The 20,684-nt window shown below is 36.0% G+C and overlaps 1 protein-coding gene across 2 annotated transcripts in view; it reads right to left on the bottom strand.

Annotated features, from left to right (window-relative positions):
- The window catches only part of rxfp2.L (relaxin family peptide receptor 2 L homeolog), a 163,553-nt gene that overhangs the window by 21,682 nt on the left and 121,187 nt on the right, over nucleotides 1–20,684 (bottom strand). For both annotated transcript variants that reach the window (XM_041582648.1, XM_041582647.1), the window contains 5 exons: nucleotides 14,005–14,076; nucleotides 12,541–12,612; nucleotides 7,888–7,959; nucleotides 5,099–5,170; nucleotides 4,011–4,082 (listed from right to left, as the gene is read on the bottom strand). In XM_041582648.1, coding sequence (XP_041438582.1) covers nucleotides 4,011–4,082; nucleotides 5,099–5,170; nucleotides 7,888–7,959; nucleotides 12,541–12,612; nucleotides 14,005–14,076 — 360 coding nt within the window. The remainder of the gene's footprint in view (nucleotides 1–4,010; nucleotides 4,083–5,098; nucleotides 5,171–7,887; nucleotides 7,960–12,540; nucleotides 12,613–14,004; nucleotides 14,077–20,684) is intronic.

The raw sequence follows: 20,684 nt of genomic DNA, 5'->3' as shown, positions 1-20,684 counted from the left end.
AAGATAAGCACTCCAATATTCTGATCAACAATTATTTATTCCACTGTGCATACCAACGTTTCGGTCCACATTTGGTGTTTGGTGTTGGCTTAAATACCCAACATACAAAAAAACTTTTGGTGCAATTAGTGACATCAAAATTTGCAAACATAAACAAGCCAATAGCATTACAGCTTCAATTAACACCTTCCGTATCCTATTACTCTACTTTGTAGATATCCTGCACAATAATCACACAAAATGGACTTTCACATCTTCGATTTTATTCTTTAACACCGGATGGTCTGACACATTGATTGTAAAGTAGTAAGTTCACTATATGCATATGGAATGCACTTTGAGTAATAGGATACGGAAGGTGTTCATTGAAGCTGTAATGCTATTGGCTTGTTTATGTTTGCAAATTTTGATGTCACTAATTGCACCAAAACACTTGCACAAAATCCTTGATAAAGGTCCAAATGTGGACCAAAACGTTGGTATGCACAGTGGAATAAATAATTGTTGATCAGAATATTCGAGTGCTTATCTTCTTCACCGCTATTTATCATATTTTGATATAGCACTCATTTGGACAAGTCAGAGTGCGGATACACACCTGGACTAAATATATATATATATATACCTGTATATGTAGGTTTAATGTGCCCATGATCCATTCAATCAGTGATCTTACTGGCACGTTTTGGGGTTCCCATGCTCATTGCCCATTTACTGCAATGGTTTTACAGGCATATCTTGGATTAATATGCTCATTATCTGCAGCGATCTTACTGGCATATCTGGGGTTAATGGAGTGTACTTTGTCCATTTGCTTAAGTGATCATATCTAGGTCATTATGGCTTGCGGATATGCAAAAGGGGGATATGGCCTAACATTTTAGGAGCCCCACATTTCACTTATAACTCGACTGTATGACCGGCAAGTGCACCTGGGGGTTCAAGTGACTGACCCACTGAAATCAAGCAGAAGCATTTCTAGCCATTTTGTTGGACTTTTTAACTGCACCATCAGCAAAACATATGGAATCACATTGTGAATCATTGAACTTACACTTTCCAGCATCTTGTCAGTGATTTAAGATGACAGAAAATGCTGGAAGCTGTACAGTGGCTCTCTCCATTTAGAGTTCTATTGGCATTTAATAAAGCAGACAAGTGCCTTAGAAATTGTTAGGTTTATGCTATACATTACATACGTAGTTATGTTGCTTTATTATCTTGTAAAACCAGAAGAAGTGAGGCTTCTATTAACTTATCGTGTAATGGCTATTATTTGTCACTTTGACATTAAAGAATTAAATTTCATTGGTAAGTTGCAGAGGTTTTCTCTTCCATTAGTTTGAAGCAAGAACAACTACATCTTATTGACTTTTATTTCCATTGGTGCTTCTCACAGCGTTGTGTGTCTTCATTATAAAGCTCCAGTGTGGCTTCTATAAGTGTACTAAGTTTATTAACGTTGGTTTAAAAGCAAATAGGGCTCCAGCTCAATAATTGTGGACAAAATAGTCCTTTGCTGGCTGAAGAACTGAAGAGTTGCTGGAGTAATTGATTGTGTGTATTATTTAAGCCATTCTAACACATTGCCAGGTACAATAGCTACTTTACAGAGCTAGTTACAGGTTCTGTATGCTGTTGTTTTTGGGTCAAGAATTTAATAAAAACCCTCATCTCTGGAGAACTTGGATTTATGATTGTGTCTTATGCAGTATCAATGGCAAAGGTGCCTAAATAGTCGGAAACAGAGCAGATATGGCATTTGTTTCATAACTCCGTCAACAACACCATAAACTATTACTCATAGAAGCACAACCTTTTGCCTATTACTGAATTATTGTGCTGATATGTCTTGCACTGATAAATATGAGATCAGACACTGCTTCAACACAACATGTGCCCCTTAAAGGGCAAGTCAACCCCAAAAGTAAAAACTGGCTCTGATAAAAGCAAACATGATTCTAAACAACCTTCATATATGCATTTATTAAAGTGCAAATGTCCAGTGCTTATTTGTAAAAATCTATTGCTATTGAAAGCAGCATTTGCTTAACTCCTGGTTGTTACTTTTTAAACAATATTGCAAAAGTCTTAGTTCCCCAGCAAAGACAGGCCTTGTCTTACATTGTATCAACAGTCTGAGCCACCAGGGCAGAGAATAGTAAGACACTGCTTTCAATTAGGGATGCACCAAATCCAGGATTTGGGTTCGGGATTCGGCCTTATTCAGCATTATTCAGATTCAGCTGAATCCTTGTGCCTGGCCGAACCAAATCCAAATTCTTATTTGCATATGTAAATTAGAGGCGGATAGGGAAATCACGTGACTTTTTTTATCACAACAGATAAATACATTTTTCCCACTTTTAACTTTCCTGCCCCTAATTCGCATATGCAAATTAGGATTCGGATTCGGTTCAGTATTCGGCCGAATCGTTTACCAAGGATTCGGCCAAATCCCAAACAGTGGATTCGGTGCATCCCTACTTTCAATAGAAATACATATACACATAACTTAAACACCATAGAATTCTAATGAATGTACATTGCAAAGTTGCTTAGTTTTCTTTTATTAGGCAAAAATATTTTGTTTGGGTTGACGTTCCCTTTAGGTTTGTTACAGACAAGCATTCACTCATTCATTCCCCTGCGCTGGCTTTTTTTATGCGTTGTGACATAAGGCAATGCATGATTTAATGCAGTCCATTCATTCCTGGGCCACGTTGAACTGGCAAATGCAGGTGAGACTTGCCAATAAACCAATGAGCTTTCATTATTAATACCACAGCCACAGGGAAGAATTAAAAGACCAGAATTAATTATAGTTGGGACCAATTTATTTTCATCCTCACCAATATCAAACCCTTTCTAGCTATAAAGCAGCACTTCGCTTTATTGTAAACCATATACAGGTTTGGAACCTATTATCCAGAATGCTCGGGACCTGGGTTATTCCGGATAAGGGGGCCCTTCAGTAATTTGGGTCTCCATACCATCAGTCCACCAAAAAAAAAACATTTAAACATGAAACAAACCCAATAGGATTGTTCTGTCCTTAATAAGGATTAATTGGATCTTAGTTGGCATCAAGAACAAGGTACTGTTTTATTATTACAGAGAAAAAGGTAATCAGTTTTAAAAATGTGGATTGTTTGGATAAAATTGAGTTTTTGAGACATGGCCTTCCCGTAATTTGGAGCTTTCTGTATAATGAATCCCATGCCTGTTCATAAAAAATAGTGAATAGATGCTTTGAGTGACACTTGGACTGAATTGTAATATTTTTAAGCTTAAGGTACTCACATGCAAAAGCAACAATGATTGCCATTGCTCATTCTACAGGTAAGGGATAATTATCCATAGACTCGATTTTATCCAAACAATCCGATTTTATTTTTTTCCCTTTTTCTCTGTAATAATAAAACAGTATCTTTACTGGATTCCAACTAAGATATAATTAATATTTACTGGAAGCAAAACCAGCCTATTGGGGTTATTTAATGTTTACATGATTTTCTAGTAGACTTAAGGTATGAAGATCCAAATTATGTAAAGATCTGTTCTCCGGAAAACCCCAGGTCCCGAGCATTCTGGATAACAGGTCCTATACCTATGTTTGTGAAGATTCTCATTCATCCAGGTCATGGTAAATCTGTAGAAATAACTGTTGAGCATGAGTCCAAATGATTTGACTTATTTCTACAGATGTTAATTATTTATAGTAGTTTGGATCAAGTACAAGTTACTGTACTGATTATTACAGAAGAAAAGAAAATAATTTTTAGAAATGTGATTTAGGTAAAATGAAGCCTTTTTGTTATTCGAAACGTTCTAGATAAAAGGTTTCCGGATAATGGATCCCATACCTGTATTCATTTATACTTAGCTATAGATATATATTTTTAAAATACAAGCAGTGCGAGAGAATAATTTATGCACTTTTAGCATTGCTATTCTTGCACCTGAGGGCCACGTGATGGAGGTTTCTATTAATCAGCTCAGACACTTACATCCAGTTGATAAGTGGCATCTGGGCACACAGCCTTTGAGGAAGGGCTTCCAGAGAATTGTTTATCATTGACCTAAATAGAAGACAATTAAGATAGGTGATATTTAGACCACAAGACTTTAACTGCAAACAAATACAATAACTAAAAAGTAAAGAACCTGCAGCGTCATCCCACCCGCAAATAAAATAATGTGCGTTTCTAGTGGTGTAACCACAGAGGGAGCATGGGGTAATTTGGACCCCCTAGCAACAAAGTGGCTGAAATTGCAAAGTAGAGAGCTGCTGAATAAAAAGCTAAATAACTAGAAAAACACAAATAATAAGAAATGAAAACCTATTGCAAATTGTCTCAAGATATCACTCTCTACATCATACTTAAAGTTGATTTCTCTGTTTTTAGAATTATGGGCAATGCTGGTAACAACATAATGCTAACAGTATTTTTAGTTTTCAGAATGTCATTCTATTTGGCTGATGGGTAGCTTGGGAGCAGAAGGTCCCAGTAAAGAAGTTATGGCTTAAGGGAACCAACCATATATAAAGCTGGGAAGTAGGGGTCCCATAAACAAGATTTTGTTAGTGACAGTTACAGCTCATGTCATAGTAAACCCAAGGGTGTAAGACAGGACAATTTAGCAAAAGCAGCATTTGGCTCCTTCAAGGATTGATAGACTGGGAGATCTACTTTCATTTTATTAATCCTCATTCGAGGAGATACACAGCTATCCTGTAGAGGCTTTCATTGCAGGGGATCTGGACCACTAGGAGGTATCTCATAGTTGGTGATCTTAAGCCTTTACAAGTCTCCATACTGGTATCTGCATGCCTACTGTACCTCTTATCTGCCACCACCTGGTGAAATTACTAAGTGAGTAGTGCAGTTATGTTAAATCCACTTTAACTTCATTTGTCAAAATGTAAATTGTAGTTTTAACACCATCACTTCTTCCTCCACAACTGTGAGGGCCAAGCAGGGGAAGAGGCATGCGGATTTAATGGTGTTCTGCCAGGGAGCAGATGGGCAAAGGCCATACAGCAAAGAAAAGGTTTATTGTTGAAGTAATGGAAATATATTGAAATGCTACTTACAGAAAAAACAGGGATTTCAATCCAGCAAAAATATCCTGTGAAATTCTAATTATTGGGTTCTCATCCAGGATTCTAGAAGAAAGTTTTAAAGCAAAAGGTAACTGAAACAGTTCAGTAAGATATTTTGTTCTCTCAATGGTATTTTAGATTTTGACATTACTATACAGTACCAAAATACTCTAAGCTCTGTATAATAAGGGATACCTTGTAGTGATGTGCGGGTCAACAAAAATTCAACCCACATGCAACCCCAACCTGCCCACTCCCAACTCTTACCTGAACCTTACCCGGCCAGCACCTCCATTTATAGACATGCACCGACCCGCCCATCTCTGACTTCATGAAAGGGGGCAGGGCAAGCATGCACCTATAAATGGAGGCTGCAGGGAGAGCGGAAGAAGAGCCCAACCCGAACCCGCAAAATGTGTGTCATCCATAAACCTGCCCAACCCACAGATAAACCCACGGGTCCTGTGGGTTTTCGGGCTGACCAGCACATCGCTAATACTTTGAAGCTAACCCTCTAATGTTGGATGATATAGATGAAGCTATTTAAGTAACTTTATAAACTTGTTCTTGATTTATTAGCCTTACTATTGTATCTTTCATGACTGCAATGGAAAATGACAGGATCACTTACCCAGGCAATCAAAAAACACAAATGTGTGTTTTTACTTTTATTTTTATTTTGACTTTTACTATACATTTTCCATTTGGATTAAAAAAAATCTCACTGCAAATGCCCCTACCCCACTGACCCATCAAATAGCAATTGAAATCCCAAATACACAAACAAAAATGTATATAATTAAAAACACACAATAAATAAAAAATAAATGCAAATTGTCCTAGGATTCTGCTGTTTACAGATGAAGTTCATATAAAGACGTACAACTTTATGGGATTTGCCAATTGTTTAAAATAGCTTTAAACATGTCAACATGCAGATACAGTATACTTTTGCATAATTATGCCACATATATGCAGAGTCAATGAAACCAAGACAATATTTTGCAAAATATAATTTAGCAAGAGAATGCAACCAGTCCAGAAGTTCAGAAGCCCTATAACAATCATGATCCAGGCCTGTAAAGTTGAGCTCACTATGTTGGATTTTTTTAGGAGTGTCAGTGACACGCACATGCTCAATGTAGTCTGGGCAGCTGTTTAGAAGCAAAGCTTAGGGGTCATCACAATTCATCAAGCAGAAAAAAGGTTCATGCTGCCATGAGCTGTCACGCAAAGTGAATTTGAATTAATTCCTAATCAGCCTTGTATGACTTTTTTATTTCATATATTCAGTATATTGTGAGTGGGTCCCTAAGCTCAGTAAGTGACAGCAGCACAGAGCATGTGCAGTGAATCAGCAGAAAATGAGATGGGGAGCTACTGGGGCATCTTTGGAGACACAGATCTTTACTGCTAAAGGGCTGTGGTTGCCTTGGGCTGGTACAGAAGCACAAAACATAATGTACAACATTTCTACCCTATATGCTTGATTATTGCACTGTTTAAAGGAAGCTTTGTTCAGTTCATTGAATGGAATACTGCTGGTGAGTCATTGCATCAAATGTAAATGTCTAAATAATAAACATAGTAATGAAAATAATAAAATATTAACCATAATAAATTATTATTATTAGTATTAACAATTAAAAACACAGGACCATCTAGTGATAATCTAGTGAAAAAGTAGAAATTTGATAAATATTACAATGAACGAACTTCTTTAATATTAATGAGAGAGCAACAAGTGTAATACAATATTTGTTTCATATCAATCTAAATGCACAACTTAATACTACTTGTCAAACACTTGCTGAACACTGAAATGGCAGTTTTTGATTAAACCATATGAGGAATTTTAAAGGGGTTTTTTACCTTTGAGTGCAGAGCAGGGATCCCCAACTTCTTTTACCCTTGAGCCACACTCCAAAGTAAAAAGAGTTGGGGAGCAACACAAGCATCCAAACGTTCCTGAGAATGCCAAATAAAGGCTATGATTGGCTATTTGGTAGCCCTTATGAGGACTGTTAGCCTATAGGAGGCTCTGTTTGGCAGTACACCTGTTTTTTATGCAACCAAAACTTGCCCCCTGGAATTAAAAAAAAATAAGCACCTGCTTTGAGGCCACTGAGAGCAACATCAGGGGTTGGTAAGCATTGTTTTGCTCATGAGCTACTGGTTGGGGACCACCAATGTAGAGAGTGATATTCTGAGACAATTTGCAACTGGTTTTCATTTTTTATTATTTGTGTTTTTTTTGTTATTTAGTTTTTTATTCAGCAGCTCTCCAGTTTGCAATTTCAATCTGGGACTGATTCGAAAAGGAATATGAATAGGAGAGGCCTGAATAGAAAGACGAGTAATAAAAAATAGCAATAAATATATTTGTAGCCTTACAGATCATTTACTTTTTAGATGGGGGTGAGTGACCTCCTATTTAAAAGTTGGAAAGTGTCAGAAGACAAATAATTAAAAAACTATAAAAGAAAATAAAATAATGAAGACAAATTGAAAAATTGCTTAGAATTGGCCATTCTAAAACATACTAAAAGTTATCTTAAACCACCCCTTTAGGTGCTTCAAGTGACAGTCAAAATGGCTGCCTGTCCCGAGTTGCTACTCAAGGATATTAACTGACAGGTCACAGGTGGCAGTTTAAGGGAAATAATATCCATCTTAGCAATAATAGTAATCTACTTTAACATTGTTTTTATATCAAAACTCCCTATTTGCTTGAATCGTATCTAGTTAAAATTAAATTTATAAATAAGTTCCATACTTACAACCATTTGAGTTCACGCAAGTGGCTGAATATTCCTTGTTGTAGATAGCTGATACAGTTGTTACTCAGGTAACTGCAACATGAAAAGAAAATCTCTTTAAGAGAATGCCTGCAAGACTATTCCAGAGATTTTTCTTCATTGGGGTATGCACTCTTCTTCTTCCCTATAATTAATATTAATAAGCTGGGAAAAGCTGAGCATTTTTGTCCCTAGATAATGAAAGTAAGGTGTAATTAGGGTATGTAAAAAATGCTGCCATTACTGATCTGATGGTTTAGTGTGGCATTTCAAGGACAATCAAGATTGGAATTAATTAAGAAATTCTTTAATAAATGAGCTGAAGGGGTTGGAATGACAAAAGCCGGCTTGCCCTTGTGTGACTACACTTGTGTTTGTTCCATACTTTCAATGTGATGAAAAGCTCTGACCTGGGTTGGCTCTTTGGCTACAGCCTGAGCCGTAGCCAAGGATAAAATGAGAATACACTCTTGCTTCTAATAATGACTAATAATGTCATAATCACAATTAAACTTCATAGGTTTCTCTTGTCTCCCTTAAAAGAACATCTAAAGTGGATCATGCAGCTTGAAGAGCCAGTGTTTGATCTCCTATACTGTCCCTTCTAGGGATGCACCGAACCTGGATTAATTTCGAAATCTGGCCAGGATTCAGCCTTTCTCAGCAGGATTCCGATTTGGCGGAATCCTCCTGCCCTGTCATACTGAATCGTAATTTGTCACAAAACAAGGAAGTAATAAATGTTTTCACCTTCCCATCCCTAATTTGCATATGGAAATTTTGATTCGGATTCAGTTCGGTATTCAGCCGAATCTTTCAGGAAGGATTCAGGGGTTCGGCCGAATCCAAAATAGTAGATTTGTGCATCCCTAGTCCCATCACATTTCCTTTGTTAGTGCAGACCATTGCTCACTGTTTGTGCTTTATACTAAAGGTATGGGACCTGTTATATAGAATGCTCAGGTCTTGGGGATTTTCAGGTAAGGGATTTTTCTGTAATTTGGATCTCCATATCTTAAGTCTACTAAAATATCATTTATACATGAATTAACACAATAGGATTATTTTGCCTCTAATAATTATTAATTATATCTCAGTTTAGATCAAGGTACTGTTTTATTATTGTAGGGGATCAGACACACCTTCCCCCTGTTCTGCCTGTGACATCACTGAGCCCGGTTACATACAGGGGAGTGACCGAGTGGTTGGAAGCTCCAGAGACTATCTGGGAAAAAGAGGAGGATCCATGAAGAGCCTGGGTTTGGCGCCAATTGCAAGTGGTTGCGATAGAGAAAGTTTATAAAAGCGCTCCAGCATCTTGCCAGAACCAGCATGTGTGGGACTGTCCAGGAGTGAAGACAGGCTGCTGTTTCATGCTGTGCAGTTTTAGTTGAGAGTTCTGCATCGCTAGAAGTACAGACAGAACCCATCCTGTTCCCTGCCAAGCTGCTAGAGACTCAGGAGTCGAAAGGTGCCACTGGTGAGATTGATCATGCTGCAATCTCCAGTGTGACTGCCTCTGAGACCACTCCAGTGAGTGAGCCACCCAAGGGAGGATATTGGCAAGGATACAATAGTGGGGCCCCAGTTTGAGGACAGGTTTTGTACATTCACCTGCCACTTGGGAGCAGCTGCTAAGTTCCGAAAGGAGAGGTACTTTTTGGGAAAGGTAGCACTACCTGGGGTATAAGAGCTCTTGGGAAGGGACATTCCATTTTAACTGAACTGTGTGGTCATTAACCACTTCCAGAGGATTGGGACTGTGATAATAAAATGGACTGTGTTGGAGAGACAGTCAGAGTGACACCTAATAGTGAGTTAGGTATGTGCCATGTGTCCCCTGTGCAGGAGTGTGTATTAGATTGCCCAAGTTCTTTCAATACAGTTTTACATAAAGTTATATTTGTTTCATTGCAAACTTGTGTGCTTTATTTTTCCTAGTGGAACCCCCCTGAGGTGTGCTCCTCAGTGTTCCCTAGGTGGAGGCACTGTGCTGTAAATTAGGGTTATATTATTACAGAGAAAAAGGAAATACAATTTAAAAATGTTAAATGCATGAATAAAATGGAGTCTATTGGAGATGACTTTCTGCAATTCAGAGCTTTCTGGATAAAGGGGTTTCTTGATAATTGATCCCTTACCTGTGCTATATAATGTGTCTGTTCATTTGTAAACACATTTGTGGTATTTTTGTGTATCAGTACAGCTGTGAGTATCATAATGACATAGACAGTAGTGATTTGCAGGTTGACAAAAAAAGTATATCCATACCCCCGACCCTAACCTGCCCCTTCATAATCCGCACCCAACCCTAACCCGGCATTCCTCTTTATTTAGGGCCGCACCTGCTCCTCCCACTCTGACCATTGTAGGGGCAAGGCATGCAGGGGTGAGCCTATATAAAGCAGCAAATGGAGGTAGAAGGGGGGGCATTGTAAGGTGATGTGCAGGATGGGCACATGGTAAACTTCAGCCTAAACCCACGCATGAAGATTGTGCAGAAGTTGGCCCAAACCCGATTGACCCGTAGCTCCATACATCACTAATAGACTGCATGTTTGATGTAATTGGTTGTGTGTACGTTACCATGATGGGCTATTTAAACAGAGCCTACCTACTTTAAACTGTATAGTTTGGCAGATTTGTCAGATTTCTTTAATATATACCAAGTTACAGATATAGGCTCAGGCACATTAAATACTGGAAACATAGTGGCAGATTTACTGAAGGGTGAATTGTTGCCAGTGACCACTACACTAATTCACAAAAATGTGAAGTTGCGTCCTGGGCGCCAAACGCTGTTGACTTTTCGTTAGTAATTCTTCTTCAGTGCGAGCATTTCATAGAGAAGATTCGCTAGCATTCGTTTATGCCTAGCGAAAAGTGCTAATCATCTTGTGCTTAGGTCAATTTGAATAGGACGGGTACATTAAAGTTGTATGGACGTCTTTATTTGAGAAGTTGGTGCAAATGCTTTAAGCGGCCACTTTTTATTACAAATGTCCAAGGAACCTTAATAAAGACAAAAGAGATCATATAATGCCCTAGACATGAGTCCAAAGTAAAATGAATGTTCCATGGCCCTTAAATGTTAAAAATGTTAACCCAAAAAAGTTCAAGTTAGGACTTTTGCAGAAGATCCCGCTTAAGAAAAGGAAAAGTCACCAGCATTGCATTTTTTTAACTTTAATGCATTTTTGGCAGACAGGAGATGATGAAAGTGACATAAGACAGAGGAAAATCTAGCTTCATTTTAGCATTTTGCCTGGTCTGAGGTGGTAAAGTCAACTCTGGCGAAAGAAGTAACGTTCAGTAAAATCCGCACTTTAGTGACCATTCGTCTGAGTGAAAAGTCGCCTGGCGATAGAGTGCGAACGAACTAGTCTAGCAAGCGAATTGTCATCTGCGCCTATTAGTGAATTGGCGATGTCCCTGAGGATTGGATTTCTGGCGAATTTCCGCTAGCGACTGCCACTTCGCCCTCTAGTAAATCTGCCCCTTGGTTTTCTGGAAAAGGGGTCTAAACAACTTGCCCACGTGGATTTATGTTGGGTTAGTTAACACCAATATAAGACTCACCGGACTAATAGTTACAGGCACAATGGGGCAAACAATATGTTTTGTGAAATAGCATTGACAGTTTTTTGTCTACAAATTACTGATTCCCTGAATGTAAGTCACATTGGTGACTTTTCAGGTGTAAAACAGCCCCTTTTTTTATTACTAATTTATTTTGCGCTAAGCCTGACAGGTTTTAAAGGCCCGTTAATAGAACTAATCAAGGCTTTCACCTCCCTGAGCTTGCCAATGAGTCGGCTTGTCCCCAGTTAGAAACTAACAAGCATTGCATGTTTTACTCCGGCGCGTAAATGGCATTATTCTGCACGTATTATCTGTTCCTATGTGGGAAAGTAAAGTAGAAATGAAAGTGCACAGCAGTAATAGACTTTTCTGTACAAGATGATTTAGACGTGCATCAATATATATGATAAAGTAAAAGCCATCATTGCCATCATTATCGAATTAATTCAAGGAGAGAGAAAGAATTGCCATTATTAAAAAGAAATCTATGTTTTTATTTCCCCTGAAACATAAGAATTTTCTTTGTGCTGTTTCTGTTTACCTTCCTCTCTTCTAAATTTTCCTGCTGAACTGTGCAATATTATAAGCCCCACTAAAATGTATTACTCATTATTGGTATAGCACTGCAAACACAAGTACTACTATACACATGAAATATACATACATAAAATGGTATGAAACAGTTGTGCGTTGATAGAATCTCTGTTTAATACAGGTATGGGACCTGTTATCCAGAATGCTTGGGACCTGGAGTTTACTGGATAATTGATCTTTCTGTAATTTGGATCTTTCTACCTTGTCTACTAGAAAATCATGTAAACATTAAATAAACGCAAATATTCTGATTTAATTATATTTTAGTTTGGGTAAAGTACAATGTGCTGTTTTATTATTACAGAAAAAAAGAAAATAATTTTTATAAATTTGGATTATTTGAATAAAATAGAGTCTATAGGAGACAGCCCCCTTCGTAATTCGGAGCTTTCTGAATAACGGGTTTCCGGATAAAGTAACCTATACCTGTACAAGAAATATATACAGGGAATTACTTACAGTCGTTGTAGATGGTACAATCCAAAAAAGGCCTTCTGGGATATATTTCTCAAACAGTTGTGTTGAAGAAACCTAAGGGTAAATACAATTAATGAGATTAAGTTCTTCGGTGAATCTATTAGAATGTTATATATTTATTTATTTTTTAATTTAAACTTATAACATACTGTATATGAAAGGAAAGAGGGGCATATGGGGAGCTTACTGCTTGGAATGGAAGAGGCCACATTAATGTAATGGACAGAAGAGCTACTAGTCTTCTCCTTATGCAAGTATAGATAGGTCCTTACATAGATAACTCTTGGTGACTAAGGCATAAATTCAATTTTAACTGCTCTCTACCTTCCAAATACATAAACTAGGATAGGGGACCTGTTATTCAGAATGCTTGGGACCTGGGGTTTTCGATAATGGACCTTTCCATAATTTAGACTGTTATACCTTAAGTCTATTATAAAATCATGTAAACATTAAATAAACCCAATAGGCTGGTTTTGCTTCCAATAAGGATTAATTATATCTTAGTTTGGATCAAGTACAAGCTACTGTTTTATTATTAAAGAGAAAGAGAAAAAGGAAATCATTTTTAAAAATGTGAATTATTTAATTAAAATGGAGTCTATGGAAGATGAACATGCTGTAATTTGGAGCTTTCTGTATATTATAGTGTATAGTGTATTATAGTGAATATTATAGATATAAATATATACAATGTCAGGGAAGTGATAATTCACAGGCAGAAAAAAAACAGTATAAGAAATGCCTGTGCACATATTTTAGGTTTTGTTATTGTTATTAACACATGTAAACACAAAAAGTAGAGGAAAAAACAAGCCCCAAGAGAAAGAGGAATCAGGTGCATAAAGAGAGTAGGCCTTTAAAATAGTGTCACAACTTGTAATTCAAAATATTAGCCCATAACAATGTTTCTGGGTGATGTCCAATAAGAGTGAAGTACCATGGTGCCTATGGCCATTCATTAATATAATTTAGAATGGTTAGTGGGACCATATCACATTCAGTTAAATTAATATTGGATCAGCCATTTATGTAAAATAAATAATAGTCCCATTATTAAAAAAATGAATAAAACAAAGGTTGTGGAAATCATAGAATCATGTCTATGCCACAAATGCTCCACTATTCTGTACAAATTCTCTAGTAAACCAAAGTGCATCTTATCTTTTACCAATATTAATTCCCATTTTCTTCATCCAAATCCACAGTAACTCATCTATAATATTAAAAGGCTCATTTCTTTTGATCTATAACACCAGTTATATCCACTGATGCTTGCCAGTTAAAGGGAACCTTAAATCAGCAGCGTGACGGTGCTCTTGCCTGAGGCATGCCACATTTTCTTGTGATAAATTCAAATGAAATAACTGATCGTGTAGTGGAAATATGTAATTTCAAAAGTCCCTGTTTTATTACTCAGCAGTTGTAATTTGTTGTCATACTTACAGCTTGGTTAAATCATGATAGCCAATGAAAACTTCATCTGGAAGGGCATGAATCTTGTTTTGCTTTAGAGATCTAAGAAAAATGGCCAAGGAAATTCTGATTAAGACAGTATTCTCATTTTATATATAAATAAATATACAGTATATATATATATATATATATATATATATATATATATATATATATATATATATATATATATATATATATAATATCAATAATCCCAAACCGCACTCCAAGGACTTCAAATAAACACAAAAAAAAGTTTATTTCAAAGTTTCAGCTCCTCTACCCGAGCCGTCTTCAGGAAGTGCAAACTCCATTACAGTGATGCCTTTTTAAAGTGAAAAAATGGCTCCAAACAGGTGAGAGTGACATCATCAGTGTGAGACCATCACAGGTGAGTGTGACATCATTAGTGTAAGACCATCACAGGTGAGTGTGACATCATCAGTGTGAGACCTTCACCCCTACTATACTAATGAATCTTGGAATGCTATTATATCGAGTGTGTTTAAATAAAGAAAATCTAGTAACCACTGTTACTCCAAACTGTGCCTGTGTGCTTTCAGTAAGTGGCTCTCCCATCCCGTGCATATCACTGTGAAGTTAAAAGCCAAAGTATAATTGGCGCTGTCACCCCAGTCGCTACCAGAGTGACATTAAAAGATCACTTACCCCAGGAGGTCGGAGTGTAGGGCTTTATATCTTATTGTCGTCGCCTTTGCCAGTGGCCCAACACGGTGTAGATCAACAATGAGATGTAAAGCCCTACACTCCGACCTCCTGGGGTAAGTGATCTTTTAATGTCACTCTCGTAGCGACTGGTAACCTGCACCTAGGCATTGATGTTTTGTGGTTTGAGTGCACTCATTTTGGAGAAAAAAAAAAAAAAAAAAAATATATATATATATATTTATAGTGTTAGACTACAATGTAAAATATGAGAATGCAGGTTTTATCAGGAAAACAATATGGTCACATGACCATCGTGGACATCACTGGTCCCACCAGAAACAAGGAGAACTACTGTACAATGATCAAAAGACCTGAAACTGCTTGCACCCAGTTCTCTTTCTACTCTTTCTTCTCTTACTAGTGGCAAACTGCAGCAAGTATTTCAAGTATTTTATAGAATATTATGTATGTTATAGAGAGATCAGTGGCATACATATATATTTATTACTGGTACCTTGACTGGCTAAAGATTAGTGCTAGCTGTAGTTCTTGAGAGTGTTTCCCAAAGGAAAACTAAAGGATCTTCCAAAAAATATCTTTGTAGCTTTAAACAGTCTTTTAGGAATGATTAGTATAACCCTAAATGTACTTATTATCTTTTTTTAAATTAATTTTCCATAAACTAGCCAAATAAAAAGCAAGGCCACTGAAAATAATCCAGTTGAACAAGAAAATTAAACAAAACATAATATTGATTCCTGGAGTTAGGCCGTTGTAGAAAAGTCAAACATGCTTCCCTTCTAAAACCCAAACTGTCAGGAGTGCCTGATGGCACTCCCATCTCTGGCAGCATTGCACTCAAGATGGCGGCGCCCCTGATGCCGGTGCGATGATGTCACGTGGCCAGCATGAAAATTTAACATAAGGAGGTCACGGGTTCAATGCTCGATTATAGGAATTGCTACCTTGATTCCTGGGTGTTCCTTAATTGTTTATGATTGCCTTTCTGGACTTTGACTCTTGCCTGAATCTGTTTCCACAATCCCTTTCTGCCTGCCTTCAAACTATTGCCTGGAAATTGACTATGATTGCTTCTGATCCCTTTTGGCTTTATCTGATCCCTTTTTGGACTTTATCCTGAGCTTCCTCCTTGGTCCGGACTTCTCCGCTAGGAGCCCTGACACAAACAAGCAAAAAGATCATTTTTAGAACTATCAAAAATATCTAAATAACTAGAGAATAAAAGATAGCATTAGACTTTATATTCCTAAAGTTTTAACGAAAAGTTTCTTGAAAACTCAAGTGACTCAATGAAGAGAGAACTTCATGGGCAGAAGAAACTTCTGATTTAATCCAGCAAGAGAGATGAGTTTTCTCATGGAACTCGTGAATAAATGTAAGAGATTAAATAACTATTTATTATTACTTGAAGTTAATAAAGATATTAGATAGATATTTACATCTACTCAATCAAGTAAAGCAAACATGGGATGTAATTTAATTTTCCTTCCATTGTTGCAAGATTAAAGGACCAAAAATAATGAAATATGTCAATGTTTTCTGTATCACATTTTGGAAAAAAAGAAATGTATTTGAAATCATCCATGTTTTTATAGCAACAACCATATCCCATATGAATCATCTTAAAATGTTGCAATCTTCAATTTTCTGCACCAAACCTTTGATTATCATTTTTTAGAGCTCTGATAAGCTGAACCGAGGTAATTTGGCAATTGAGATACTTAGAACATTTCACAGCAGAAACATTTAAAGGATTACCTCCTTTAGAAAAAAAATCCAAAAGGTTTTTGGAGTTAAAATAATATTAATATAAAAAGGTGATTCAAGTTTATGAAGCAAATGAGCTAAACTATGTTTCCTTGGAGCTAAAGACCAGGTATTATGGTACAATCTCAAACATTCTTTAACTTGGAAATATAAAACTCTCTCCTCCTCAGTAAGGTTATACATTCTCTGCAGTACTTCCCAAGATAAGAGTTTCCCTTCCTCCTAAATAAAAAAGGTAAAACGGTGATCAAAACCGGGACTTTTAAAAAGAAATTTCCAGACATAGATAGAATCTCTGTAAAGAGGGTTACCTTTAAAATAGATAGGAATTAAACTCCATTTTTTTATGGACAATTGAAAATATGTGACCATGAGAAGAATGCCAAGATTCAATTTCAGGATTAGTATACTGCACCACCTCCAGTCCATTCCATTGCATAACGTAGAATAGAAGCAATATTGAATTTCTTGAAATCTGTTAGACTAAAACCCCATTTTAAGGAGAGGAATTACAGTTTGGACAGAGCAATCTTTGGTTTCTTAGAACTCCAAATAAATGATAAAAGAGATGCGTTCAATGAATTAATATCTGAGGGTTTAAGTAATAAAGGCAGATTAATAAGGTAATAAATTAATTTGGGAAAAACAAGCATTTTGAAAAAAAGTCCTCCCTTTTAAATTTAAAGGTATATCTTTCCATTTCTTGCATTTATGGATTACATATTCAATAGCAGGAGACAAATTTAATTAATATGATCTAGAGAGATCCACCGGAATCTTTACAACAAGTATATTAAAAAATCCTTTGGCCTCCTCAAAAGAAATGTCTTCATTAATAAATTAAAAATGGACCCAAGTCTCTCCCTCAGATTTGGTGAAATCTATTAATACTTATAATAAATTAATTTTGGCTGAGAGTTGGAGGATACAACACTTTAAGCTTATCCATTTGGGATATGAAAAAATGTTTTCTAAAAGTTCATCCAATAGTCCTATATCATTTTGTCCTAAATGTGACTAATGTCTCACTTTTCCATTATTTATGGTTCTGTCCAAAAATTAACCTATTTTGGAGGAAAGTCACAAATTTTTTGAATTCTAGACTGAAGATAAAAATTAAACTATCTCCGTGTTTTGCTTTACTGCATCTAGATATCAATATGCTTTCTGCAACTCCTAAATCAAATATTATCTCCCATGAGAGTAAATTATTAACTTCATTTTTTCTAGCTGCTTCTAGGAAAGCTTTATGTAATTTCTGGCTTCAAAAGGAACCCCCCTCATTATCGGACATCATTTCTTATATGAACCAGCTTAGTTGACAAGAAGCCTTAATAACTAAAACTAAAGGAAGTAATTCCAAAGATTATTTTAGGCGGATTTGGTCTCCTTATTTTGAAATCTGTAACTCCAATGCTGGTGATCAAATAATGTGGTTTCTTCAATTGTAAGAAGACCTATCCAACATTCCAGACGATGAATGGGCTTTTTCTTTCTTTCTTTAAATTACATGTACATCCACTGGCTTAGTTCATTTTAGTTAGTTTTTGTTCGTTTTCTTGAATGGTATACAGTTTTGATAATATCATGCCATTGTCTCGTATGCAACATATTTTCTTCATCTGCATAATATTTGTTGTCATTCTGATTTTGTTTGTTTAATATGAAAATCAAATAAAATATTTTAAACATCAAAAAAAAAAATGGACCCAGAAATATTAAAAATTTCAGTTTTATCTGGGTTGACTTTGTACCCAGAAAACTTCCCAAAAGAATCTAAAATGTTTAGTATTTTATGTAAGGAATAATTATGGTTCTCCACTACTAGTAAAAGATCATCCACAAAGGCCATAGTTTAAATTTGAGTGTTATTAATCTGGACCCCCTCAAAAAGAAGCCACCACTATGTAGGTGAGAAATAAAAGTATTCTACAAAATTGACAAAGTGACCCTGAAAACCAAATTGACTTAAAAAGTAAACAGATGAACCCAGAGGATATTATCAAAAGAATTCTCAGCATCTATTTGTTTCTCAGATCTATAATCTATCTGTTAGAATCTTGGATTACATTTTTATATTCTGGTTTAAGAGAAAGACGGGTCTATAAGAGGCAGTATTATTTCCTTGGGAATGAGTCTCAGATTTGATAACAAACCAGTTGAAAAGAGGTTGCCTTTCCCACAAAACGTCATTAAACAAATTGCACATAAATTGAGCGTAATTTAAAGACGTATAAATGGAAGATGGTAAACCATCTGGGCCACAAGCTTTACCAAGTTTTAGAAATGTAATTGTGCTAATGACCTCGTCTGGGGACATTAAATGATTTAGAGATTCCAACTGACTAGAGGAAATTTGAGGAAAGGAAAGATTCCTAAAGAACTTTTCTCTCAGTTCCAAGGGAGAATAAAGAGATTGAAAATATTTCTTAAAAATACAGTAAATATAATGTTTTCATCCTTAAGTTTAACTAAATTATATTTTTTTTACCAACATTTAGTAATATTTGATAGAAATATATTCGCTTTGTTGCTTAGGTTATTAAATTTGGCCTTTGGGAAAGAATTAAAGAATTTATCTCTTAATATTTTCCATGATTTCAGCTCATCAAGATTTAAGATATGAGTCATACAATATTCTATTGAGTATTCTATTGAGTGCTAACAACTCAGAATTAACCCTTTTCTGAATACTTCTTTAAAACGCTGTTATTTCTCCCCTCACTACCGACTACTACGTTTCCCAAAAAAAGAGCTGCATTATCTGAGTGACACTTCTTTCTTTCTATTCTCTAGCATCTTAATGAAACTGGTCTAACAAAAAATATGGGAAAGACCAAGGAATAAAGCTCTTGAATCTTGTAAATAAAGAAAATTAGTCGAAACGGGAGCATGGTCTGCTCAATAGGGTAATATAAATTTGACTCATCTTATCAATATTATTTCATTAGAAACAAAAAAAAAATTAATCATTGTACCGACTTGATGATAATGGGGGAAAAAGAGGTAAAATCTTTTTCAGAGGGATAGAAAACCTTCCATGTGTGATGTACCTCATTAAAATTTCCCAACAACTATATTTTCTTTGGTAGCATTGAAATCCTTTGAATCTGGGAAAGACCCTTCCCTATCTTTGTTAGGGGCATAAACAGAAATCAAATACCAGGGTCTATCCCTAATCATAACTTCAGCTAATACAAGTCTACTCTCTTTGTCTTTCTCAGTATGGACAATTTCAACATTTAAAATGTTCCAAAATAAAATTGCAACCCCACTTTTCTTTTTGACCGCAGCTATACCAATATACCATTTCACCTACCCATTCCTTAAAAAGTTTCTAATTATCTGTTTAAACGTGATTCTTGTAAAATAGCTATCTTGGCTTACTAAGGCGTTTCAGGATCGTGTTCCTCTTTGGAAAATGATTTAAGACATTGACATTCCAGGAAATTATATCAAGGCTATTCAAGTTAAGTGGCACTACACATCAAAAATAATACTAAAAGTAAAAGGGACTTTTAACTTCTATGTGGCCATCTTAACTCTGAGAACAATAGAAACTTGACAGTCAGTAAAGCACCAATTAGTGCCAGAAATATAAGACTTGAACGTGATAAAAAGAAAAAAACAGGAACAAAAAAATTAGATATAAACAAAAGAACTTAGTAAATTGAGGCTTATTTTATCAGCTAGCTAAAAAAGTATAGAACACCTGACTTCCTTTAATCCTAGGAAATAGAGGACTAACACTTCCCTCATTAAAGGAGAAATCCAAGGTACACAGCTTCCATAAATTCACCCTGAAAGAAAAAGTCACACATAAACCTAGAAAATCATATTATTATCATCCAGTTGTAGAGAAGAATTATTTTATGGAGAATGTGGAGATCTGGATCTATTTCTTTGAGATAGTTCCTTTGGATATTTGCCTTAATAGGATTTGGAGCAGGAGAATGATGAAGATTCAGGACGATAAGATCCATGGTCTTGCGAAGATTTCTCTAAAGTCTTCTTTGCTAAACTTAGAAGTTTTTGCATAAGAAGAAACAGTGTTGTTTTTACAATAGAGAGACAAAACGAGCAGCCTCTTTAGACAGAAATTTTCTTTTCAGATTTCAAATGGGGGTCACTGACCCCATCTAAAAAACAAATGCTCTTTAAGGCTAAAAAGTATTGTTATTGCTATTTTTATTACTCATCTTTCTATGCAGGCC

The sequence above is a fragment of the Xenopus laevis genome, chromosome 2L, assembly GCF_017654675.1.
Source record: "Xenopus laevis strain J_2021 chromosome 2L, Xenopus_laevis_v10.1, whole genome shotgun sequence".
NCBI lineage: Eukaryota > Metazoa > Chordata > Amphibia > Anura > Pipidae > Xenopus > Xenopus laevis.
This window is presented reverse-complemented; position numbering and strand designations above follow the sequence as displayed.